This window comes from Artemia sp. Qi Xiang Cuo, chromosome 1 (assembly GCF_049724085.1).
Source record: "Artemia sp. Qi Xiang Cuo chromosome 1, ASM4972408v1, whole genome shotgun sequence".
Taxonomy (NCBI): domain Eukaryota; kingdom Metazoa; phylum Arthropoda; class Branchiopoda; order Anostraca; family Artemiidae; genus Artemia; species Artemia sp. Qi Xiang Cuo.
The window spans coordinates 18,022,323-18,049,714 of record NC_142794.1 but is presented as its reverse complement, the minus strand read 5'-3'; the positions used below and the strand labels follow the sequence as shown (position 1 = coordinate 18,049,714).

At 35.3% G+C, this 27,392-nt stretch overlaps 1 protein-coding gene across 2 annotated transcripts in view; it reads right to left on the bottom strand.

Moving 5' to 3' along the window:
* LOC148956066 (tonsoku-like protein) overlaps window positions 1-27,392 on the bottom strand; it is a 252,279-nt gene that overhangs the window by 120,958 nt on the left and 103,929 nt on the right. For both annotated transcript variants that reach the window (XM_089092042.1, XM_089092127.1), the window contains 3 exons: window positions 23,919-24,071; window positions 5,310-5,496; window positions 1,733-1,879 (listed from right to left, as the gene is read on the bottom strand). In XM_089092042.1, the coding sequence (XP_088948168.1) occupies window positions 1,733-1,879; window positions 5,310-5,496; window positions 23,919-24,071 (487 nt within the window). The remainder of the gene's footprint in view (window positions 1-1,732; window positions 1,880-5,309; window positions 5,497-23,918; window positions 24,072-27,392) is intronic.

The following is a 27,392-nucleotide window of genomic DNA, read 5'->3' as shown; positions in this document are numbered from 1 at the left end:
ATCTCTAGCCTTTTTCGAATTTACAGGAAGCTATGTTAAATAATTGTGCAAATAATTGTCACTTATCGCTAAAAAAGGTAAGCTAACCTTCTTTTTAGTATACACTGACAGTGGATGATAGGGCATTGCAATAGGAATCATGGGATCACGGGAGAGGAAATTCCACTTATCTGTCCCTTCTAAGATCTAAGTGAGTACCTTCTAAGATCTAGATTCTAAGTGAGTCAAATTATAAGTTCCTTCAGTGCAAATTTAGATAGTGCAACATAAACATGTAATTTTTGATAATAGCATTCTCAGATATTTTTATAATATAACATCGCTTATTATTAATCGAGAATTTTCACATACATGGTCATAGACTTAATTTAATTATCATTAAATTTTGTACATCGATCTCAATTTTCTTCCCAAGTCAATAATACTACACATATATTAGTGCTTATAGACTTAATTTGTCATAAATTGTCATGGTCATAGACTTAATAGACTTAACTTAATCTATCATGGTTATAGACTTAATTTAATTATCATTAAATTTTCTTCCCAAGTCAATAATACTACATATATATTAGTGCTTATAGACTTAATTTGTCATAAATCGTCATGGTCATAGACTTAATAGACTTAACTTAATTTGTCACGGTCATAGACTTAATTTAATTATCATAAAATTTTCTTCCCAAGTCAATAATACTACATATATATTAGTGCTTATAGACTTAATTTGTCATAAATTGTCATAGTCATAGGCTTAATAGACTTAACTTAATCTGCCATGGTCATAGACTTAATTTAACTATCATTAAATTTTCTTCCCAAGTCAATAATACTACATATATATTAGTGCTTTTTAGGTCATTTAATTGGTGAACAACTAAACTTTCATACACTTAAAACAGTTAAACTCCTCACCTAAACTTTCATTAGTTAAACCTCTCCCCCCTCCTCACCACCTCATTAGAAAAAGCTTGGGTAAAGGTTTAGGTCTGGGGGTACGTTTGTACCCTAAAGTCTTGTACCCCCGTCCCTCAATTCAACCGTTTGTAATTTATTCTATCTTTATTCAATACAGACTGAATTCAAATAGTTTCAGGTAAATAAACAAATTTAGCGTTGATTGTGCTGGAGGCGCAGCGTTCACAGTTGTTTAGACCTCAGGCGGCTTGATACTGCACTGAGATGACAGTAGGGGTATTAGTAGTTAATTAAAATTAGTACTAATAAAGCAAACGGTATTCTATCTATCCCTTAAGATTCCAGCCAAGCCACTAGCATCTTATACTTGGAAAAGTCATCGTAAATTAGGTTACTAGTCAAAAATTCACTAAAAAGAGGTTTGTGAAAACCTTCTTATAACACTAAAACAATTAACTTACAACACTGAAGGGCTTTCTAAAATCTTGTTATTTGGATTTAGCAACAAGTCCGTGGCAGCAAAAGGAGCAGCAATTTTGTGGAACGACATAGCAACAGCCATCGACGCAGGCAGCAGAAAAGCCACTTCAAAAACAGAATTAAAAATATATATATATATATATATATATATATATATATATATATATATATAAAAGAATAAAAAAATGTATTGAGAAACTTTTTAATAGTGGTTGCCAAACTCGACTAATTAGTTCTGCATATTTATTTTCACCGACTTGGCAACACAGACGGGAATATTGTACTGCCCTTAAAACTAGATTTTCATATAGATCCAAACAATGTCAGTACTTACCAGAGCTTAGGTCGCTGAAATCTATGTCGGAGCTAGGTGGCTCTGATATCTGCGATTGTGAATGTCTGCTATCTGTGTCAGGATCTTCGATTTCATTTTCATTAAAGTCATAAGCCTGGCAAAACTGTCCGTAGTCATTTTCTACTTCTGAAAAAAAAAAAAATACCGAATCGATTTTAAAAAACTTAATGAAAATAGTAAGTAGTTTATAAGTATTTCTATCATACATATTTAGGTGTAAATGGTTAAGACAAATAATAAACTAAAAAAAAATTAATGCAAATCTGTTATTTCTGGAAATCTGGAAATGGCGTTTATCTGTTATTTATAGAGATACATGTGAACAGAATAGTTTAACCACTGATATTAAGATTATTGGAGACCCAATTTCGTTATTATCTTTTCATTGTTATTATTTTTTATTTCATTATTATCTTTTATTTTGATATTTCGAAAGTTTTCCTAGAGTTTATCCTTTTCTGCTCTTTTGACCTATTAACCGAGCCCCCCCCCCCACTTTGAAATCTGGTCCCCTCCCAAGATAAATGCTTAGTAGAACGGTCCAGTAACTATGTATTTGAGATACTGGGCATGTCAAGCTCCTGCAACTGGCCCATTATGCTTTAAAACAAAATGTTTCTTTAAACTAAATCAAAAGGCATCGTGTTTATGGTTACCAATAAGACACCTCTGCAATATATCGAGAACGACTGAGGGTATTAAGTTGAAACTTTTTGGGCTACTGTTATCTCTACTTCTGCTCTTACAATTTAAAGAAATAAAAAGAGTGTAACTGTATCCAAATTGTCAAAAAGCATAGATAGAATATTTTGGGGATGATATTAAGTTAAATTTTTCATACACACTTCAGGAACTATAAAATTGAATTAAAAAACGAACAGAAATTAACTTAAAAAACTTTTTCCACAAAAAGAAATTTTCAAAGAAGAGTAAAAAGCACCGTTAAGCCAAAACTGAGCAGAAATAAAGTCAAATAATCTTCCAAGCTACCACGAATCACAATAAATAAATAAATGAAACTCAAAACGAACAGAAATTACAATAAATAGCCGAGTCAAACTCAAAACAAGCAAAAATTAACATGAGTAGAGCTGATAACCCTCATGCCTTCTCAAGACCAGAACATAATTTGTGCTTTACTGAAAAAAAAAAAATTACTGTGGATTGTCAGTTTCATTGACATACACTGATATTTATTCCTTAAAGTTTTGATAATTTTTTATTTATGAAAGTAGAAAAAAGTGAAACATTTCAAACGTATTTTGTTTTCAGTAAATGATTATCAATACATTTTCGGTCACGTTTCCATTCTTGTAAAAAAAAGGGAAAAAAAAGACACTTTTCTATCCAGGAATGAAGCTTTAGAAACACTAAACACAACATATTATGAAAGAAGTGATCCTTCGCTCTCGGTATATGTATCATAACTGAGTGGATTAAGTAGCTTGGGTATGTCCTATACCATACACATTAAGTCCTATACCCTAACACATTATGAGAAGTAGTTCTCCCCTCTCAGTCTATGTATTATGATAGAGCAACTAAGGTAGCTTGATTGCATCCTATACCCTAAACATTATCTCCTATGCCCAAGAATATTATGACTAGAGTAGTGCCCATCACCCCCTCCCCTCTCATTATATGTATTATGATAGAGTGACTCAGGCAGCTTGGGTAAGTCCTATATCCAACACATCATATCCTATACCCCAATACATTATGAGAGAAGTAGATCTTCCATCTCAGTATATGTATCATGATAGGGCGGATTAGGTAGCTTGGGTATGTCCTATACCCGACACATTATTTACTATACCCTAACACATAATGAGAGAAGTAGTCGACCCTCTCATTACATGTATGATGGTAGAGTGGGTTAGGAAGCTTTGGCACATTCAATAATCAAAATTGTATGTCCTATACCTATACACAGCATGAGAGAAGTGCCCCCTCCCCCTCTTAGTCATTGTATCATGATAGAGTGGCTTAGGTAGCTTGGTTATGTCCTATACCCAACACTTTATATCCTATACCCGAAGATAGTGGTTCTCAAACTGTGGTACGCACACCCCTTGGGGGTACGCAAAATTTTTAGGGGGTACGCGGCCGGCAAACAAAAAATAAAACAACCCTTTAACTCTAGGACTGGCAATTTTATTTATATTTTAGCAATAGTTTACTTAGTACCGGTATTTGAGAAGGGGTACCTATAATGTTATGTAGGTAAAAAGGGGTACAGTGTCTAAATAAGTTTGAGAACCACTGCCCTAAGACATTAAGAGAAAAGTAGCTCCGCCCTTTTCAGTATAGGCATCACGATAGAATGGCTTAGGTAGTTTGAGGATGTCCCATACACAGGATATTATGTCCTATACCCAAACATCTTCTGAGATAATTAATCCCCCCCTCTTAGTATAGGTATCATGATTGAATGGCTTAGGTAGCTTGGGTGTGTCCTATACCGATCACATATTGTCCTACACCCGAACACACGATGAGAGAAATTTTCTGTAAAGAGCATGCCTGATCAATTTATGTCTACGTTTCTAATAGTATAAAGTATAAATTTGGTCATAGATGCACACGCCCTCCGATTGTTATGGAGGGCGGTGGTCAAATAATTTCTTGCAAGGGAGGTAGATCAAGACACAAATGATTTAGCGTATCAACAGCGTATTTATTTACGCTATTTGCAATGGCGTAAAAATAATTAGTAATTAAATTGTTAAACAACAAATTCAAAATAATGAAATTACTCAAAAATATACCCTTTTACACCCTTTAGCTTCAGTGCTTATCCTTAATTTTCGGTTGGTTTTACCCACTCATCATACTAATCCATAAACTCTATCTCAGAATAACAATATGCCAAGAAAAAATGTCAATATGGATTATTGTTAATATGGATTAAAAATTATTTTAGTAGAAGTACAATAATGCGAAGACCACTCTTTGGCTGCTAATTTTAGTAAAATGTAGAGTGTAGGTGGCATTTAGATTTTTGTAATGTTTAAAAGTAGTTTTTTTTTGTTTTGTTTTTTTAATGTTAGTGCCACTGCGAGGAAAGGAGGTGGGATTAAAAAAAAAAAAAAAAAAAAAAAAAAAGTCAATATTTATAATGACAATTTTTATATTGAATGTTTATTTTTTACATATTTTTTTCTTATATATTTTTTTTTAATTGAAACTAAGAGAATTTTGTTTATTCAAAAACATTAGCATAGTTAAAATTATGCGTTAAATTTTGCGATTGCTAAGTTACTCATTCTTGGACGAACTAAGAATATAGACAAAGTAAAGTCAATAAAAAAAAACAACAACAAAAAACGTGTCTTACACATTTTATTTATTTTAATTTCTCAGTTTTTCCTTTCCACACGTTTCCACACGAAAAATTTGACTAGAAAAAAACCACGAGCAACACATATTTTCTCATCTTAGCCATTTAATATTCCTAAACATTCTAAGGGCTCAAAATAAATCTTCAATATGCATTTTTTTAATCCCTACAACGACTTTATTAAAGAACCTAAAAGGGGGAAAAATCAAAACAAACCTGAGATTTTATCTGGGGCAGAGTTTCTAACATATTCTGTCCGACAATAAAGTATATGCTTTGCAAGTTTGAACCGTTCTGCTACCACTGCTTTATTGTATGCAGTCATGTAACTATTACAAACGTGCTCTACATCCTTGCCAAGCTCTGCTTCAACGTCTGCAATAGCCAAATAGGATCTTGCAGTCTGAAATGAACCAGCAATACACCATGATTATCATTACTGATTTCTTACGATAAAAATATTATCCAGTTTTTTTTTAAAGCTTCAATGTGTGACATGAGTAAACGGAGAATATTCCTCGGGGACTATGTTTCAAGAAGATGAAAGGGAAACAAAAGAAATAGCTTTGAGGTTAAGTCTCAAGGAACAAGGGGACCCTGTGTCCCTTTATGAATAAAGAAAAAAGGTTTTCAAATTAAAGTTAAGAAAAAATCTAAAAGCTAAAACAGCCGGAACTAGCCATAACAAGAGTGGGAGGTGCCAGTATTTTCTAGAATTTTAGGTTCTGTCAGTATTTTATGAGTGTCCCTTTTGGACTCGTAACAGTTACATTTTCCAACGGTGCGATATTTTTTTATTGTTTTTTAGATTTGTCAAAGATAGGGACAAATCTAAATATAAAATCTAAAAAAAACTGATATCTCTCCCCCATTTGTTTTTTAAAATGTCATCCCGTGCAAGAGTTTTAGATATGACAAATCTAGGCCTGAAGTCAAGTAAAGTACATTTCTAGGTGAAAATTTCCAAATTTTCTTGGAAGATCTTTCAAATCAATATACCACCGGTGGTATCTATACCACCGGTCTAAGCACCTGTTCTTGACACTAAAGTCTCGATAAGATGTCAGAATTCATACACAACAAACCCGGTAATTGAATATCCAGAAAAAGTGAATAATGTTACCGGATGGAAATTCTCAAATTAAAGTTAAGAAAAAAAACCTAAAAGTTAAAACAGACAAAACTGGCCAAGACCAGGAGAAGAGGTGCTCTACTTACAACCTCTACCAAAGAACATTAAAGCACTACTGACAATTTATTAAGAAAAGAGCACAAAATTGATAGTTTGGTTGTAGGCATGAAAATAATTAATAGAGAGATAGTTTGGTTGTAGGCATGAATTTTAAATATCAGCCAAACATTTTAAATCAATTATTGCCAATTATTTACCGTAGCTATGGTGAATTGTCTGACAATTTCATCAGCAATTATTTTTCACAGATTATATACGAGTTTCCAATTTCAATACCCTAGTCTGGTAATTATTTAGGGTATAGAGATAAAAACGCTATAACACTTAAACAAAGCAGTAAAAGGAAACTGCAAAACTGCTTTTCCGTTGATAAAAGCTCCCGGGCATGGAATCAAAATATCCAGATTTTTATTACATAAAGTTTGTTGTTGTTCCACTGCTTTGTTTAAATATTATACCTGTTTTTATCTGTATATACTTACTTATTAAATTCATGATGAATAGAACGAAAAAAAAAATCCAAAGATTTAATTAACGAGAAATGGTCATTATAAACATTCTATATATTTTTTTTCAATTCGAGACCATTCAAAAACGGTCTTTTATGTTGCAGAAATTTCTTAAAAATTGCCTACTTTTTTCTACAAGCCTTTTCAATTCACATATTTACAAAAAAAAGAAAGATCATTTAGATCCAAAAGTAACCAAAAATTCCTAAGAGTAGTTTTGATATTCTTCCAAAAACATTTTTCGTGTACATACGAGGACCGTGTTAACGAACGTGTTATCACGATGAAACACAATATTTGTTAGATTGACCTTAAAGAAGTAATTGCTGCTTTTTTGTAGCCTATCACTTCTTTATTATCTCTTTTTAAATATTGTCAAGGTCACGTTAGGCTAGATTTAGTGTAGTGAGTGAAAAAAAAAAGATTTTTTTTTTCAAAGTGAAAAAATAATAAATTTTTTTTTCAAAGTGAAAAAAAAGGTTTGTTTCAGGTCACTTTGTTCTTTGGTCTGCAAATGCGAAGGTCTAACATCCTAAGGATCACTTTTGCATTAAATACTGAATTCCTAATTTTTCCAATTTTTTTTTTAGATGCATGGTTCTCAAATTTTCCACTTAGCCTTTAAGTTCCGGCCAATCAGCTGAAGTAATTTGTAAATGGGCAAAATAAATGAACGAAGAATCTCAAACGCACAGGGAAATCCATCAAACTTCAAAGAAGAGATCTTGCTTTGAAACCCTCTTCAAAATCTTTTCTTAAAAAGAGAAAATAATACTGATTTTACATCTCCTTTTCTCTTTTGACCAAAAAACATGTACAAGGACTCCCTATCAACACTAAAGAAATCAAAAGAAACTAATTATAAAGGATCTTTGATCATACAAGCTTCAATAGAAAACGTGGCGCTCTTATTGCTAGTTGTTTCACAATGGAGTTGATCCACTTAAGATTTTTCCACTCATCTTTTTCCTTTGAAATGAAAGTACAACCAGGAAACTTACGATCTAGAGACGAGTGAGCCCCATAATGAGCCAAATTACAGCTTATAAGGATCGCCGTAAACATTTTCAGAAGAGGTGTTTTTTTTTTTTTTTTTTTTTTTTCACCGTTGAAATTTTTCTATTCAACAGTGCTTGAATTGAAATTTCATCTTATCGTTCTAAGTTTGTTGCATTACACCAAATTGTAATTTTACTTATTTTGAAATAGAAGTATAACCATAAACTTGCGATCTAGAAATCTATAGATGAGTGAGTACCATAATGAGCAAAATTACGACTTATAAGAACCGCCAAGTACATTTTCAGAAGAAGCTAAAGAAACATTGTTTTTCCCCATTGAAATTTTCCTATCCAACAGTGCATGAATTGAAATTTCATTTTCTTTCTTTTAAGTTTCAGTTTAATTTTGCCGCACGGTAGCAATTTGTAATTTTATCTATTTGAAATGAAATGAAATGGCATTTTTTGTAGAACGAATATTTGATTATTTGAAATGGAAGTAGCCTACAACCACAAAACTAACGATCTAGCGATGAGTGCGAATCCATAACGAGCCAAATTACGACTTATGAGTATCACCGTGAACATTCCTAGAAGAAGTATTTTTTTATCCTTTTAAGTTCTATGTTAATTTTGTTACACGATAGCAATTTGTAATTTTACTTATTTTGAAATAGATATACAACCATGAAAGTCATGATCTAGAGAAGAGTGAGCACAATAATGACCCAAATTACGACTTATAAGGATCGCCGAGTACATTTTCAAAAGAAGATAAAGAATCATTTTTTTTTGTTTCTTTCCTGCCCAACATTGCATAAACTGAAAGTTCATTTTCTTCATTTTACCTAGGGTAATTTTGTCCCATGATAGTGATTTGTAATGTTGCTTATCTGAAATAAAATGAAAGTTTGTTGTTTGTAGAAAGCATATTTCATTATTCAAAATGGAAGTATAGCAATAAAACTTATGATTTAGAAGAGTGAGCACCCTAATGAGAAAATTACAACTTATAAGGATCGCAGTGATCATTTTCAGAAGAAGTGTGTTGTTTTTTTTTTCATTAAAATTTTCCTATCCAACAGTGCATGAAATGGAATTTCATCTTATCCTTTAAGTTCTAAGAGAGATTTGTTGCATGATAGCAATTTTTTATTTGAATTATTTTGAAATGAAAGAACATTCTTTATAAAAAGTACATTTTATTCTTTGAAATGGATGTACAACCGAGAAACTTACGTCATAGAGCAACATAATGAGCCAAATTACGACTCATAATATTGCCAAAAATTTTTAGAAGAAGCACTTTTTTTAATTTTCCCACTGAAGTTTTCGTATTCAAGAGCGCATGAATGGAAACTTCATCTTCTTCCCTTTTTTGCCAGTTTTAAGGTTCGTATTACTGTTTTAAACCTTTGGTAAGATTTTGATGAGATAATTTCCAAATTTTCCGCCAATTAATATGTCATCACGAATTAATAACGACAATTTTTTCCCTTTTTTTGGTTGAGCTCAGAGATTGTTGCAGAATATTTCTAGACAAAATATCTAAGATATATCTAGAGCTGATCGGGTACAAAAACTTACTTTTAAGACTGTGCAACGAAAAGTTCTTAAACTACCCCCCCCCAAAAAAAAAATCACGACGGAAATACGTAACGGCAAAAAATTTTATTAGCCAATTATTACATACATTTTCAATATGACTGAATTGGAAAGTATAAAATAAACTAAATTAAAAAGAAAGAAAGATAGAAGGAAACATTGGTAAACTTTTTAAAGATTCAAAGTCGCTGCATTATTATTTTTTATATTATAATTTTGATTGATCTGCGTTAAGGACCCTGCTCCTTCAACCAAAAATTAAAAAAATCGAAACTACCCTAGAATCATTACTAGAATCAAGTAACGACTCCAGGATTGTTTTAATTTATACATTTTATTTTTATTTTAGTTTTAATAATCAGGCATTTTATGGTAAGTCTTATTTTATATTTTTATATAAAAACAGTTTACAGTTTCTGAAAAAAACTTCAAACCTGGCAATAAAAAACTATGCTAGCAAGATCCGGGCTGCGTATGCCTCCCTGGCTTCAAACGTGTCGTATATGACTAGAGCTCACCGTTCTCAGTTATATAATAGCCTAAGAGTTCCTCACTTACTCGCCCTTGCTCCTCTTTTGGTCTTTTTTTAATTGTGGTAAGAAAAAGCAAATGTGGTAAGAAAGTACTTAAATTTTTTCAGTTTATTATAGTTAAAATGGAGAATAGTTTCAGAATACTTTTATATCTAAAGATGATTGGGGACTACACTACTTTAAAGGTCAAACAACAAAATATTAATTAAAAAGATAATAAAACCAGCGTATTAAATATCTTATGTGCAGTGATGGGATTATTCTTTATTAGTCAATTAATAAATTTATTTCTTCAAGATGGAGCAAGCTAGAAAGCATATAACCTACTAAACTAAAAAAAAGAAAACCCCAAGATAAAAAATATTATTATAAATTCAGTACCTAGCTATTTTACTCATTTTATGGGAAACACTCAAATTACAGAAAGGGGTAAGAAAATTTTTCTTTTAATTAATTAAAAAGACTTTTTCCATAAAATAAGTTTTTCAAAGAAAAGTAAAGACCTCCATTAAACAAAAAATGAGAAAAAATAAAATCAAATAATCTACCAAGCGTGAAACTACCACAAATCAGCATCGATAAATAAATGAAACCCAAAACGAGCAGAAATTACAGTAAATAACCGAGTAAAACTCAAAACAAGCAGAAATTAACAAATGTTGGGCGCAAAACCCCTATGCCTTCCCAAGGCCAGAACATAATTTGTACTTTACTGAAAAAAATATAAATGTTTTTACTTTTATAGCTTTAATAAATAGAATAATTTTTACATTTTTTATACTGAATATCATTATATGTATATTAAGCTGACAATGCACATTCATTTGTATTTTTTTTACTAAATTGCAAATTATGTTCATGCCTTGGGAAGGAATGGGGGTTTGGAGCGCAAATTATGTTAATTTCTGCTCGTTTTGAGGTTGACTCGGTTATTTATTGTAATTTCCGTTCGTTTTGGGTTTTATTTATTTATCGATGCTGATTTGTGGTAGTTTCACGCTTGGTAGATTTTTGATTTTATTTTTGCTCATTTTTTGTTTAATGGAGTTCTTTACTTTTCTTTGAAAAACTTATTTTGTGGAAAACGTTTTTTAGTTAATTTCTGTTCGTTTTATATTGACATAGTTTTTTCAGGGAAAAAGAAAATAATACTTTAAACCTTTTCGTTTTTTACGACTTCATAGTTTGGCCTGCTATTTGTCTGCTGGAGAAAAACTTTCAGCAATTTTTAACAACATACACCCTTTTAAAAATCTGGACACAAATAGTATTGTTTAATTTAGTGTCATACCTCCTCTGGTTGACCTGAAATGGAAAACTTGATACCATAAGAAGAAAAATCTGTATACTTTCTTTGATAGATTGAATACACTTACGCTACTTTGATTTGGTTAAATTTCAAGAGCAGAAGTAGCCCGGAAAGTTTGAACATAGTACCCTCAGTCGTTCTTGGGATACTGCTGAGATGCCTATTGGGAATTAGTATTAACAATTTGCATTTTTATTGAATTTTGAGGAAACATTTATTTTTTAAACATAATGGGCGAATGGGAAGATGGGCTTGGAAGTGTGGGTCCGGAAGGGGGATTAGCTGCCCTCCATTCACTTTTAACTATTAAAAAGGGCAGCTGCTCTTTCTATTTTTAATCTAATAAGCCCCTTTCGAAGTTCCCACGACAACTCCTTCGATACGAAGTGCACTGGTTTAAACAACAACAACAAGAAAATATCACTAATCACATTCGACTATTAAAAAGGGCACTACCCCTTTGAATTTCAAATAGAATGAGCCCTTTTTTGAAGTTTCTACGACAACACATTCTATAAAAACCTTATATACCCCCAGGGCATAACTTAAAACCCTTGCCCTGAGGGCTGTGGGGGAGTATCCTCCTCAAAAACATATTTTCTATCTGGAAATCAACTACGCTGAATAAAATGTCTATCTCAAAATTTTTATTGGTTGTGTTTGGGGGAATTATGGGCGTGGGTGGTGGGCTAGTTACCCTCCAATCATTTTCGACTATTAAAAAGGGCACTAGCCCTTTGAATTACCAATTGAATGAGCTTTTTTGAAGTTTCTATGACAACGCCTTCTATAAAATCTTATATGACCTCGAGGCATAACTTAAAACCATTGCCCCAAGGGTTGTGGGGAGTGTACTCCTCGAAAAGACATTTTCTATCCGGAAATCAACTACACTGAACAAAATGGCTATCTCAAAATTTTGATTGGATGTGTTTAGGGGAATGATGGGCGTGAGGGGGGAGGAGGCTAGTTGCCCTCCAATCACTTTTGACTATTAAAAAGGGAAGTAGCCCTTTTAATTTTCTATCGAATGAGCCCCTTTTGAAGTTTCTACGACAACGCCTTCTATAAAAACCTAATATGCCCCCAGAGAATAACTTAAAAGCCTTGTCTTGAGGGTTGTGGGGGAGTGCCCTCCTAAAAACATATTTTCTATCTGGAAATAAACTAGCCTACGCTGAAAAAAATGGCTATTTCAAAATTTTGTTGGGTTATGTTGGGGGCAAGGCTGGGCGGGGGGGGGGGGGCTAGTTGCCCTCCAATCACTTTCGACTATTAAAAAGGGCACTAGCCCTTTGTATAACTTAAAACCCTTGCCCTGAGGATTGTGGGGGAGTTTCCTCCGCAAAAACCTATTTTTTATTCTGGAAATCAACTACGCTGAACAAAATGGCTATCTCAAAATTTTGATTGGATGTGTTTGGGGGAATGATGGGCGTGGGGGGGGGGGGGCTAGTTGCCTTTCATTAAAAACTTTATATGTCCCCAGGGCATAACTTAAAACCCTTGCCCCGAGGGCTGATGGGGGGAGGGGTTGTCATCCTTATAGACCTAATTTCCCAATTTTTTAACTACGTTGAATATAATGGCTATCTAAAAATTTTGATTGGATGTGTTTGGAGAGAAGGTGGGCGTGAAAGGGGGGTTAGTTACCCTCAATTCACTTTCGACTATTAAAAAGGGTACTAGCCCTTTGAATTTAAATCGAATGAGCCCTTTTTCAAGTTTCTACGACAAAGATTTCAATAAAAAAACCTTATATGCCCCCAGGGCATAACTTATAATCTTTGCCCTGAGGGTTGTGGGGGAGTGTCCTCCTCAAAAAAATATTTTCTATCTGGAAATCAATGACGCTGAACAAAATGGCAATCTCAAAATTTGTATTGGATGTGTTTGGGGGAAGGATGGGCGTGGGGGGGGGCTATTTGCCCTCCAATCACTTTCTACTATTAAAAAAGGCACTAGCCTTTGAATTTTCAATCGAATGAGCTTTTTTTGAAGTTTCTACGACAACGCCTTCTATAAAAACCTTATATGCCCCCAGGGCATAACTTAAAACCCTTGCCCTGAGGGCTCTGGGGGAGTGTCCTCCTCTAAAACATATTTTCTATCTGAAAATCATCTAAGCTGAAAAAAATGGCTATCTCAAAATTTTGATTGGATGTGTTTTGGGGAATGATGGGCGTGGGGGGGGGCTAGTTTCCCTCCAATCACTTTCGACTATTAGAAGGGACACTAGAACTGTCAATTTCCAATCGAATGAGCCCCTTTTGAAGTTTCTACGACGACCCCTTCCATATGAAGTGCCCTGCTCTAAAGGAAAAAATAATAAATAGTACATTGTGTCAATATCGTTCTTATATGCCCTCAGGGAATGGCTTATAACCCTTGCCCCGAGGGTTGTGGTGGAGTGTCTTCCTCAAAAACATATTTTCTATCTGGAAATCAACTGCGCTGAACAAAATGGCTACCTCAAAATTTTTATTGGACGTGTTTGGGGGAATGATGGGCGTAGGGGGGGGCTATTTGCCCTCCAATCAAATCGACTATTAAAAAGGGCACTAGCCCTTTGAATTTCTAATCGAATGAGATTTTTTGAAGTTTCTACGGCAACGCCTTCTATAAAAACCTTATATGCCCCAAGAGCATAACTTAAAACCCTTGCCCTGAGGGCTCTGGGGGAATGTCCTCCTCAAAACCATATTTTCTATCTGGAAATCAACTACGCTGAACAAAATGGCTATCTCAAAAGTTTTATTGGATGTGTTTGGGAGAATAATGGGCGGGGGGGGGGGGGGGGCTAGTTGCCCTCCAACCACTTTCGACTATTAAAAAGGACACTAGCCCTTTGAATTTCGAATTGAATGTGCCTTTTTTGAAGTTTCTACGACAACGCCTTCTATAAAAACCTTATGTACCCCCAGGGCATAACTTAAAACCCTTGCTCTGAGGGTTGTGGGGGAGTGTCCTCCTCAAAAACACTTTTTTTTATCTAGAAATCAATTATGCTGAACAAAAGGGCTATCTCAAAATTTCAATTGGATGCGTTTGGGGGAATGATGGGCGTGGGGGGGGGGGGGGCTAGTTGCCCTCCAATCTCTTTCGACTATTAAAAAGGGTACTAGCCCTTCAAATTTCCAATCATGTGAGCCTGTTTTGAAGTTTCTACGACAACGCCTTCTATAAAAACCTTATATGTCCCCAGAGCATAACCTAAAACCCTTGCCCTGAGGGTTGTGGGGGAGTGTCCTCCTTAAAAACATTTTTTGTATCTGGAAATCAACTACGCTGAACAAAATGCCTATCTCAAAATTTTGATTGGATGTGTTTGCGGGAATGATGGGCATGGGGGAGAGGGGGCTAGTTGCCCTCCAATCACTTTCGACTATTAAAAAGGGCACTAGAAGTCTCAATTTCCAATCGAATGAGCCAAGTTGAAGTTTCTACGACAACCCCTTCCATATGAAGTGCCCTGCTCTAAAGGAAAAAATAATAAATAGTACATTGTGCCAACATCGTTCTTATATGCCCTCATGTTAGACCCCAAAGCCGCGCCGAAAAGTCGGCGGGGCGCCGCCGAAAAAAAACGGGGGCGCGCCGCCGAGCTTGCATCAGCACACAGACGCCGCTACTGTTTCTATCGGTGATGGCGTCACTAATACGCCGCCGTTTTTTTCTCTCGTTTTTGCTTATCGATATCGTCCTCCAGGCTTCAAACGTCATCCCGACTAATCTGCTTCTTAAAGATAAATACTGTCGTCTTGGGTTCGCCATGTATATCGGTTCGTTGGAAGGAGAAGAAATTTTTCTTGAAACAAAAATTCTACCTTGCACTTTAAAATTCTGTTCATTTTCTTTCTGATTTTTCGGATGAAAAGAGGTAGGTAAAAGAGCATAAGGCAATTTAGGATGTTATCAAAGGGAGCGTAATCGCGCTGCCTAAGTAAAGAACAATGTTGGCACAATGTATTATTTTTTTTCCATACCAGGGCAATTCGTATCGAAAGAGTTGTTGTAGAAACTTCGAAAAGGGCACATTCGATTGGAACTTGGAATAGCTAGTGCCTTTTTAATAGTCGAAAGTGATTGGATGGCAGCTAACACACCTTCCACGCCCACCATTTCCCCAAACACCTCCCATCAAAATTTTAAGATAGCCATTTTGTTCAGAGTAATTGAATTCCAGAGAGAAAATACGTTTCTGAGGAGTTTACTCCTCCACAACCCTTAGGGCAAGAGTTTTAAGTTGTGATCTACGGGCACATAAGAACGATGTTGGCAAAATGTATTATGTATTATTTTTTTCATTTAGAGCAGGGCACTTCGTAACAAAGAAGACGATACAGAAATTCTAAAAAGGGCCGGTTTAATTTGAAATTAGAGTGGCTTGTGCCATTTTTAATTGTTGAAAGTGATCGGTAGCCAACTAACACCCCTTCCACGGCCGCTATTTACCGAAACACTTCCAATCAAAATTTTGAGATAGCCATTTTGTTTAAAGTAGTTGAAAGTTCTGCAAATTAGGTCTTAGAGGATCACAACCACCCTCAAAGCCCTTAGGTTAAGGGTTGTAATTTATGCCCTGGGGGATATAAGGTGTTGATAGAAAGCGTTGTCGTAGAAACTCAAAAAGGGATCATTCGATTGGAAATCGAAAGGCCTAGTGACCTTTTTAATAATCAAAAGGGATTTGAAGGCTTGACATTTTTATAGTAAAGATCGATGTGGGTATATTTTATCATTTTTTTGTTGTTGTTGTTGTTTAGACCAGGGCACTTCGTATCGAAGGAGCTGTCGTAGGAACTTCGAAAAGGGCTCATTTGATTGAAAATAGAAAGGACTGATGTCCTTTTTAATAGTCGAAAGTGATTGGAGGGAAATTAATCCCCCTTCCACGCCCACCCACCCAATTACTTTATATTTAAAAATTAAATGTTGCCTTATGATTAAATTAAAATGTACTGAGTTAATGCTAATTCCCAATAAGGCATCTCAGCAGTATCCCAAGAACGACTGAGGGTATTATGTTCAAACTTCGGGGCTACTTCTGCTCCTAAAATTTAGCCAAATCAAAATAGCGTGAGTGTATCCAAGCTATCATAGAAAGTAAACAGATTTTTTTGGGAATGGTATCAAGTTTTCCGTTTCAGGTTAACTAGAGGAGGTATGAAACTAAATTAAACACATCTATTTGTGTCGATATTTTTAAAAGGGTTTATGTTGTTAAAAATTTCTAAAAAAAAAAATTTCCAGAATACAAAATAGCAGGCCAAAACATTAATTCTTAAAAAAAATGAAAAGTTACAAAGTATTATTTTCTTTTTCACTGAAAAGACTATGTCAATATAAAGCGAAGAGGGATTAATTAAAAAAACTGTGTTCAGAAAATAAGTTTTTAAAAGAAAAGTAAAGAACTCAATTAAACAAAAAATTAACAAAAATAAAATTAAATAATCTACCAAGCGTGAAACTACCATAAATCAGCATCGATAAATAAATGAAACCCAAAACGAACAGAAATTACAATAAATAACCGAGTCAAACTCAAAACGAGCAGAAATTAACATAAGCTCGTTTTGAGTTTGACTCGGTTATTTATTGTAATTTCGGTTCGTTTTGGGTTTCATTTTTTTATCGATGCTGATTTGTGGTAGTTTCCCGCTTGGTAGATTATTTGATTTTATTTTTGCTCATTTTTGTTCAATGGAGTTCTTTACTTTTCTTTGAAAAACTTATTTTGTAGAAAAAGTTTTTTTTAATTAATCTGGAAAAGAGCTAGAGCTAGTATAAAAATATATCTATAGAAATGAATTACATTTTTTTGAAAAGTGAGCAGAGCACACTGAAGTTGAAGTAGCCTTAAACTTTGACTTGAAACGTCATAAACTTGACCACTTCTATCAGAAAAGTATTTTGGAGGGTTATTCCGTGTTGATAAGAAAAGAGGGTAAAGATGCAGTTTAGTTCCCGCTGTAGTGTAGGGCGCAGGAGCCATATGGTAAAGGTGCGGGTTTGTTCTCCCTTATAAAAACAACTTATTTCAGCAGATACAAAGAAGAAGCCCATTTGCGGCATTCTGTGGGACCTCAAGGTGCAATGCTAGCACTAGATCTCACTTTTGTTACATCAGTTGTAACTAAAGTGATGTAACCGCTGATTTAAAATTGTTGGTGTTGTTAAGCCATGGTATCTGACTTGTATACAGTGTTTTCTTGATGTTGTTATTTGTTTTTTTTTACTTCCTTTTCGTATGTACTTGATGAACAGGAGATGTTTGAACTTCAACCTTTGAAAGTTATACACATCATAGCCCAAACTATTAACTAAAAGAAAATAACTAAACAAGGGATTTTATAGGAGCAATACGATGTTAAACATAAGCTACACATAGGTTTCTCTTGGTCTAGCGGCTGGAAATGAGAATTCTTCTCGGTCTGATCGACGGTGAACATAAATAATTTCCACACGACGTAACAAATCCCTGTTTTGTCTTATTATTATTGTATGTTTTTAGCCAACCATTTAAATATCCTTACTAAAATCAAGTTGAGGTTGAACGTGCTTGGTGAAGTAGAATTTTTATTATTATTTTTAATCAGAAAAATCGGCGCGCCGCCAAAAAAATTGCGGCGCGCGTGGTGGCGCGCCGCCGCCGATACTAAATCACACATTCGCCGCCGTCATGTCGGCGTGGCGCGGCTTCGGGGACTACCTCAGGGAATGACTTACAACCCTTGCCCCGAGGGTTGTGGGGGAGTGTCTTCCTCTAAAACATATTTTCTATTTGGAAATCAAGTACGCTGAACAAAATGGCTATCTCAAAATTTTAATTGGATGTGTTTGGGAGAATGATGGGCGTGGGGGGGAGGGGGGCTAGTTGCCCTCCAATCACTTACGACTATTAAGAAGGGCACTAGCCCTTTGAATTTCTAATCGAATGAACAGTTTTTTGAAGTTTCTACGGCAACGCCTTCTATAAGAACCTTATATGCCCCAAGGGTAAAACTTACAACCCTTGCTCTGAGGGCTCTGGGGGAATGTCCTCCTCAAAACCATATTTTCTATCTGGAAATCAACTACGGTGAGCAACATGGCCATCTCAAAACTTTTATTGGATGTGTTTGGGAGAATAATGGGCGTGGGGGGGGGTGTTAGTTGCCCTCCAATCACTTTCAACTATTAAAAAGGTCACTAGCCCTTTGAATTTTGAATTGAATGTGCCTTTTTTGAAGTTTCTACGACAACGCCTTCTATAAAAACCTTATGTACCCCCAGGGCATAACTTAAAACCCTTGCTCTGAGGGTTGTGGGGGAGTGTCCTCCTCAAAAACACTTTTTCTATCTGGAAATCATTTATGCTGAACAAAAGGGCTATCTCAAAATTTAGATTGGATGTGTTTGGGGGAATGAGGGGCGTGGGGGGGGGGGCTAGTTGCCCTCCAATCTCTTTCGACTATTAAAAAGGGTACTAGCCCTTCAAATTTCCAATCATGTGAGCCTGTTTTGAAGTTTCTACGACAACGCCTTCTATAAAAACCTTATATGTCCCCAGAGCATAACCTAAAACCCTTGCCCTGAGGGTTGTGGGGGAGTGTCCTCCTGAAAAACATATTTTTATCTGGAAATCAACTATGCTTAACAAAATGGCTATCTCAAAATTTTGATTGGGTGTGTTTGGGGGAATGATGGGCTTGGGGGAGAGGGGCTAGTTGCCCTCCAATCACTTTCGACTATTAAAAAGGGCACTAGAAGTCTCAATTTCCAATCGAATGAGCCAAGTTGAAGTTTCTACGACAACCCCTTCCATATGAAGTGCCCTGCTCTAAAGGAAAAAATAATAAATAGTACATTGTGCCAACATCGTTCTTATATGCCCTCAGGGTAGACCCCAAAGCCGCGCCAAAAAGTCGGCGGCGCCCCGCCGAAAAAAAACGGTGGCGCGCCACCAAGCTTGCATCCGCGCGCTGACGCCGCCGCTGATTCTATCGGCGGCGGCGTCACTAATACGCCGCCGTTTTTTTCGCTCTTTTTTGCTTATCGATATCGTCCTCCGGGCTTCAACCGTCATCCCGACTAATCTGCTTCTTAAAGATAAATACTGTCATCTTGGGTTCGCCATGTATATCGGTTCGTTGGAAGGAGAAGAAATTTTTCTTGAAACAAAAATTATAACTTGCACTTTAAAATTCTGTTCATGTTCTTTCTAATTTTTCGGATGAAAAGAGGTAGGTAAAAGAGCATAAGGTAATTTAGGATCTTATCATAGGCAGCGCAATCGCGCTGCCTAAGTAAAGAACAGTGTTGGCACCATGTGTTATTTTTTTTCCATACAAGGACAGTTCGTATCGAAGGAGTTGTCGTATAAACTTCGAAAAGGGCCCATTCGATTGGAAATTGGAATAGCTAGTGCCCTTTTTAATAGTCGAAAGTGATTGGATGGCAGCTAACACACCTTCCACGCCCACCATTTCCCCAAACACCTCCCATCAAAATTTTAAGATAGCCATTTTGTTCAGAGTAATTGAATTCCAGAGAGAAAATATGTTTTTGAGGAGGTTACTCCCCAGAACCCTCAGGGCAAGGGTTTTAAGTTATGCCCTGAGGGCATATAAGAACGATGTTGGCACAATGCATTATTTATTGTTTGTTTCCTTTAGACCAGGGCACTTCGAATCGAAGAATTTCTCGTAGAAACTTCAAAAAGGGCTCATTCAATTTGAAATTGGAGTGGGTTGTGCCCTTTTTAATAGTTGAAAGTGATTGGAAGGCAACTAACACCCCTTCCACACCCGCCATTTCCCGAAACATATTCAATCAAAATTTTGAGATAGCCATTTTGTTTAACGTAGTTGAAAGTTCTGAAAATTAGGCCTTAGAGGATCACAACCTCCCTCAAAGCCCTTAGATTAAGGGTTGTAATTTATACCCCGGGGGATGTAAGGTGTTTATAGAAAGTGTTGTCGTAGAAACTCAAAAAGGGATCATTCGCCTTGAAATTGAATGAGCTAGTGCCCTTTCTAATGGTCGAAAGTGATTGGAAGGTTTGACATATTGATAGTAAAAATTGATGAGGGTATAATGTATCATTTTGTTGTTGTTGTTGTTGTTTAGACCAGGCCACTTCATATCAAAGGAGCTGTCGTAGGAACTTTGAAAAGGGCTCATTTGATTGAAAATGGAAAGGAGTGATGTCCTTTTTTATAGTCGAAAGTGATTGGAGGGAAATTAATCCCCCTTCTACGCCCACCCTCCCATTTGCTTTATTTTTAAAAAGTAAATGTTGCCTTAAGATTAAATTAAAATGTACTGAGTTAATGCTAATTCCCCATAAGGCATCTCAGCAGTATCCCAAGAACGACTGAGGGTATTATGTTCAAACTTCGGGGCTACTTCTGCTCCTAAAATTTAGCCAAATCAAAATAGTGTGAGTGTATCCAAGCTATCATAGGAAGTAAACAGATTTTTTGGGGAATGGTATCAAGTTTTCCGTTTCAGGTTAACTAGAGGAGGTATGAAACTAAATTAAACACATCTATTTCAGTCCGTATTTTTAAAAGGGTTTATGTTGTTTAAAATTTCTAAAAAAAAAAATTTCCAGCATACAAATAGCCGGCCAAACTATAAATTCTTAAAAAAAACGAAAAGATTTACAAGTATTATTTTCTTTTTCCCTGAAAAGACTATGTCAATATAAAACGAAGAAAAATTAATTAAAAAAACTGTTTCCACAAAATAAGTTTTTAAAAGAAAAGTAAAGAACTCTATTAAACAAAAAATGAACAAAAATAAAATTAAATAATCTACCAAGCGTGAAACTACCATAAATCAGCATCGATAAATAAATGAAACCCAAAACGAACATAAATTACAATAAATAACCGAGTCAAACTCAAAACGAGCAGAAATTAACATAAGCTCGTTTTGAGTTTGACTCGGTTATTTATTGTAATTTCGGTTCGTTTTGGGTTTCATTTTTTTATCGATGCTGATTTGTGTTAGTGCCCCGCTTGGTAGATTGTTTGATTTTATTTTTGCTCATTTTTGTTTAATGGAGTTCTTCGGTTATATTTGAAAAACTTATTTTGTAGACAACGTTTTTTTTTAATTAATCTGGAAAAGAGCTAGTATAGAAATATATATATGGAAATGAATTAAATTTTTTTTTGCAAAGTGAGCAGAGCACACTGAAGTTGAAGTAGCCTTAAACTTTGACTTGAAACTTTATAACTTGACCACTTCTTTCAGAAAAGGATTTTGGAGGGTTATTCCGTGTTGATAAGAAAAGAGGGTAAAGATGCAGTTTAGTTCCCGCTGTAGTGTAGGGCGCAGGAGCCCTATGGTAAAGGTGCGGGTTTGTTCTCCCTTATAAAAACAACTTATTTCAGCAGATACAAAGAAGAAGCCCATTTGCGGCATTCTGTGGGACCTCAAGGTCCAATGCTAGTACTAGATCTCACTTTTGTTACATCAATTGTAACTAAAGTGATATAGCCGCTGATTTAAAATTGTTGGTGTTGTTAAGCCATGGTATTTGCCTTATATACAGTGTTTTTTTGAGATTGCTATTTGTTTTTTTCCCTTCCTTTTCGTATGTACTTGATGAGCAGGAGATTTTTGAACTTCAACCTTTGAAAGTTATGCACACATTAGCCCAAATCATTAACAAGAAGAGAATAACTAAACACGGGATTTTATAGGAACAATGCGATGCTAAACATAAACACAACATAGGTTTCCCTGGGTCTAGTGGCTAAAAATGAGAATTCTACTCAGTCTGATCGACGGTGAGCAAAAACACTTTCCACACGGCCTAACAAATCCCTTTTTTGTCTTATTATTATTGTATGTTTTTAGCCAACCATTTAAAAATCTTTACTAAAATCAAGTTGAGGTTGAACGTGCTTGGTGAAGTGGAATTTTTATTATTATTTTTAATCAGAAAAATCGGCGCGCCGCCAAAAAAATTTCGGCGCGCCAGGCGGCGCGCCGCCGCCAATACTAAATCACACATTCGCCGACGTCATGTCGGCGTGGCGCGGCTTCGGGGACTACCTCAGGGAATGACTTACAACCCTTGCCCCGAGGGTTGTGGGGGAGTGTCTTCCTCTAAAACATATTTTCTATTTGGAAATCAACTACGCTGAACAAAATGACTATCTCAAAATTTTTATTGGACGTGTTTGGGGGAATGATGGGCGTGGGGGCCAATCACTTTCGACTATTAAGAAGGGCACTAGCCCTTTGAATTTCCAATCGAATGAGCTTTTTTGAAGTTTCTACGACAACACCTTCTATAAAAACCTTATATGCCCCAAGGGCATAACTTAAAACCCTTGCCCTGAGGGCTCTGGGGGAATGTCCTCCTCAAAAACATAATTTCTATCTGGAAATAAACTACGCTGAACAAAATGGTTATCTCAAAATTTTGATTGGATGTATTTGTGGAAATGAATGGCGTGGGGGGGGGGGGGCTAGTCGCCCTCCAATTCCTTCCGACTTTTAAAAAGGAAATGAGCCACTCCAATTTTAAATAGAGTGAGCCCTTTTTGAAGTTTCTAAGACAACTCCTTCTATACGAAGTGCCCGGGTATGAAAAAAAAAAAAAAAAAAAAAAAAAAAAAAATTATAATCCTACGAAAGGATAGTCACTGTATTAAGCAACTCGTGCAGAATGAGATTAATTTTTACTTGATGATTAGTAGATAACATTTTTCAAAATAGACCAAGCTAGGGAGTAAAAAGCGTACCAAATTCAATAAAAGAGAATTAAGAAGAATGATATTGCGTTTGACAAAAACGAACAAATTGTAAACAAATATAAAAATATTTAAGAAACCAAGAAAGGAGAGTTATTTTAAAACAGCAAAAAAGAAATGAAACGAAAAGACAAAAGCAGCTATTTCAGCAAGTACCTCAGACAGTCCGTATTCAGAGCTAAAAAAAAAAAAAAAAAAAAAAAAAAAAAAATAAAAAAAAAAAAAAAAAAAAAACCACTAACCTTATGAAGTAAATCGTAACGAGATAGAAAATACCGGTACAGTCTTAGAAACGTATTAAAAATACTATCATTCCAACTAATAAGAGAATCTAGGTGCTATATTTAACTTATAGGAAATATTTCAATAATTTGATAAGTTCTATTTAATTCATAAAGTTAATTTTGTGCAATTACTTGTTTTTGTTTCTTTTTTTTACCAAGTCTGGTCACATCGAACCACTATTCTTTTCTCATCGAACTATCCGTAACCGAATGGAACTTTTTGAAACAAAGTTGAAACTTCTAGTGCTCTTTTTATGAACATTGGTGCAAGTCATCACTTACTTACAACCCTAATTTTATTCTCTTTTATTAGAATTTTTCATTTGTGTTCACGAAGTAAGACAAGAAAAAAAACTGAAAAGACAAGAGTAAAATTAAGCGTGTAGGTGATAAAACTTCGCTCCGAATAGCCATACTTCTGATATAATTCACCATTTGCGTCTTTTGATTTACTTCTAAATGTGTAATGCAGACCATAAAATTTCAGATATAGTAAAACATAGTAAATACAATATACTTAGCAAAAAATACTTAGCAAACCTACTACAAAATCTGAGCCTCGAATTAAATTATAGTTAACCTATTCAGAAAGCGCATTTTCTCTTTCTACTTGTAGTAGGCTAATAGAAAACATACCTCTTTTTCATCATCAAGGTAACAATGTATCTCCTTCTTGTAAAATTCCACAACTTTCTCTAGCTCACCAAGATCTTTATAAGTATCAGCTATGGAAACATAGATTGGTCCTAGCAAAGGATTCGTCGGCTCTATCCCACTGTCAAGATGGATCTGTAAAACATCCAGGATAAAAAACAACAACAAAAAAAACACACACACAAATTTATTTTCATTTTTGGGAAGAGGAGTGAGCGTATAGGTCCCTCCCCAGGGTCAGGCGCGGATCTAGAGCAAAATCTTGGGGGGCTCAGTGTGACAAGGGCGCAAATGAGCAAAATCTTGGGGGAGGGGGCAATATGAAAAAAGTGCCAATAATTGACCAAATTGACAAATTTATTCTAAAAAACAGAGTGAGAAAAAGAGAAAATACAGGGGAAGAGGGCACCCGAAAATTTTTAGGAGGCACCCCCCTGGATCCGCCAGTGTTCAGGCTAGGCAAAAACAAATATTTACAGTTCTACCATGGGGGTACATAAAAAGATGAACTCAGTAAAAGCATGCTATTACAAATTTGAAAGAGATATACTTGGTCATCTGATAAGCAAATATTCTTCATTTTCACCTTAACATTTCAAGGATTACATAATTGATCCCGATCAACTTCTGAGACTACCCGATTCCTATGCATTTACACTGAAAGATACTTTATCTCACTTATCATTATAAGAGGTTGGATTAAAGGTAATAGATATTAATACAATCATCTATATCCATTTTGCTTATTATGTTAAAAAACTTCGCCTTCGTTATTTTTCACTTTTTCTTGCTCCAAATTCAGTTTATAACTAGGAAGTGGTAAAGGCTGAACCTAAGTAGTCTTAAAGATAATGGAGACCTTTTGCTGAATTGATGGATATGTTATTACTTTTGGAAAATTATTACTTTATTACTTTATGCATAATTGTTATTACTTTATGCATAATGTCATTACTTTATGCATAATTTTTTTCGGGGGCCTAAAATTTGGCTTTTGCTTGACCTTGAGCAGAGCCGAAGTGGAGTTCTAAAGTTTGTCACATAGAACTATCTGAAGTTGATACGCTTCTGTTTTTGTTTCAATTTCTTCGAGCCATTTTTTGGTTTTCGAGTAGAAAGCTCTGTTTATGCAAACAAGCCAGCAAGCAGCAGTTTAAATTTGAAGCTAAATTAAATTCTGAAAGTGCTTGAAATGTTACATGAATTGTTGGGTCCATTACAAACATGTTTTCTTAGAAAACAAAATAAAAGTTAAAGTTCCGAAAAATTGAAAACTCCCTCAGGTTCGAAAGTATGCTTTTACAACTTGGCGACATTTTCATACGTGATTTTGGTTTACTTTGTTATTTTATTCTATGTGTTTGGGACAAATACAGGGGAAAGATATAACATACGCCTCCTTAACTTTAATAGTTCTCTCATTACTACAGAAATTTGAAGTTTCTCTTGGTTCCTTTCTTGGTGATATTGGAAAGTGGGCCAACAGCAGGAAAATCAACTTTTAAGATAAAGGAGATACAATTTCATTTTTAACACTAATCAATACTCCTTCAAGAAGTACCTTATGAGGTAAACCATTTGAAAATTCTTATGAAATACTTCTTTGTTGAGAAACTCACCAGACACAAAACGGATCGTGACTGTTCTTACAACTTGAAGACAAACCTTGGCCCCTCTATCCCCTCATGTCAACTTTAGGTAAAAAGTAGGATGGTTGTACCTTCTTTGCATCATAATGACACAAGGACTTTTAATTTGGACAACTGAAGATCCATTGTGGACAAGTGCTCCACTAACATTTGGCCGCCGCTCCAACAGCCCAGTTTTTAGCAGAACGATGGGCATATTGCATCTTGCTTTAAGTGGAATCCTGGAATATCTTTGACTTGACTGGAGCACCAAAGTGAGCTTAATATATGCCTTAGATATCCCCTCTTAACACAAAAACACACACACCTGACAAACTTTTAGTAAGAAAGTAAGCAGGGCCCGCCTTAGTTAAACTAAATTCATAGTAGGATTTTTAAATATTATTATTAGGAAGCACAAAGTGAGTCCATGGCCCTTCATCTTCCCCAGCCCTCTTTCAACCGTTTTCTGCAGAAAGACAGGCATATTGCACCTTGTTAGAGGCCCCGTTAGGCAAGGATTTTCAACCGCTATGATTGCAGGCATAGACTGATCCATGGACCCTCTAACATCCCCAAGCTTATTCTTTCAATAATTTGTTAGCGACAAACTATGCAAATTGCACTTTGTTTGAGCTAAATACTCAAGGATTTTTAATATGTACGATTTGAGGACCATAGCTCATTTGTTTGAGGACCATAGCCCATAGCTCATCCAAAATTCATATCCCCTCCCATATTCAATTTTTTAGAGGAATTTTTTTGATTTTACACCTTGAATATATCAAAACCCATAATGGGTTTCAATTTGGGGTGCCTCCAGCCGTCCCTCCCCCAATGGAGAGGTTGCTTTCAACTTGTATTATTAGATAACCAAAGTTACCCACTTCAGCATCCAACCCATAAGAGGAAAGGTAAGCAAGTTGCACCTTGCTTTATTCTTATTGAATAGTCTGAGTTTCTCCAGAGCTGTTATTAATGTCTGCACATGGGCGTAAGCAGTATTAGGCAGCATATTGTCTAGGGGGGAGGGAAGTCGATAGTGTGATGGAGTTTTATCAACTACTTTTTTCAAACCATCTGCTTTTTCAGCCATATCAAATGTAAATTAGAAGGTCTATGGGGGGGGGGCTGCCCCCCTGCCCTCCCCCCCTCACTACGCCCATCTGTCTGTATAGAGTTCATAAAAAATATTTGCAAAATATTACATAGTAAGAAAAAAACAAAAAAACAGTTACCAAAACCCTAACGTGATAACGGATTTTTCTTTGAGATTTAAAAATGAAGTACTTATATCCTGGTGAATAAAGGTTTTGGAGATTTTCAAGAGTTGTAACTGTTGATAATACCCGAAAAATTTTGGGAAAATCAACAAAAATTAGCCAATCTACAAAATCAGCTAACTTTCATTTAAAGTGTATGTCCAAATAGGGCCACAACTTTTGGGAATACCTTAAATATCAACTCCTGAAATTCTCTGAAACTTTTATTCTTTTACTTTTATTCTTTTAGATGATGTACTTTATTCTTAAATGTTATCTAAAAATTTGTTCAGAAAGTGGTTAGTTACCCTATGCAAGTTTTTTTTGAAAAATAATTGTTTACCCTACTGCGTTATTTCGCGCGTATATTTTGAATGAACCCACTTGTACAGAGAGAAATAAGAACTCTGGAACAATTCAGCCTATCCAATAAAAAAGCAATTTCTTCGAAATATTCCATCGTCTGCTCAAATGTTCCCACGCCTGCTTATTTAGAGGCATATAAAACACAAAAGACTAAAACTTTAGGCAAAACTAGCATATGTTTAAAAGCAATACTTTCATTC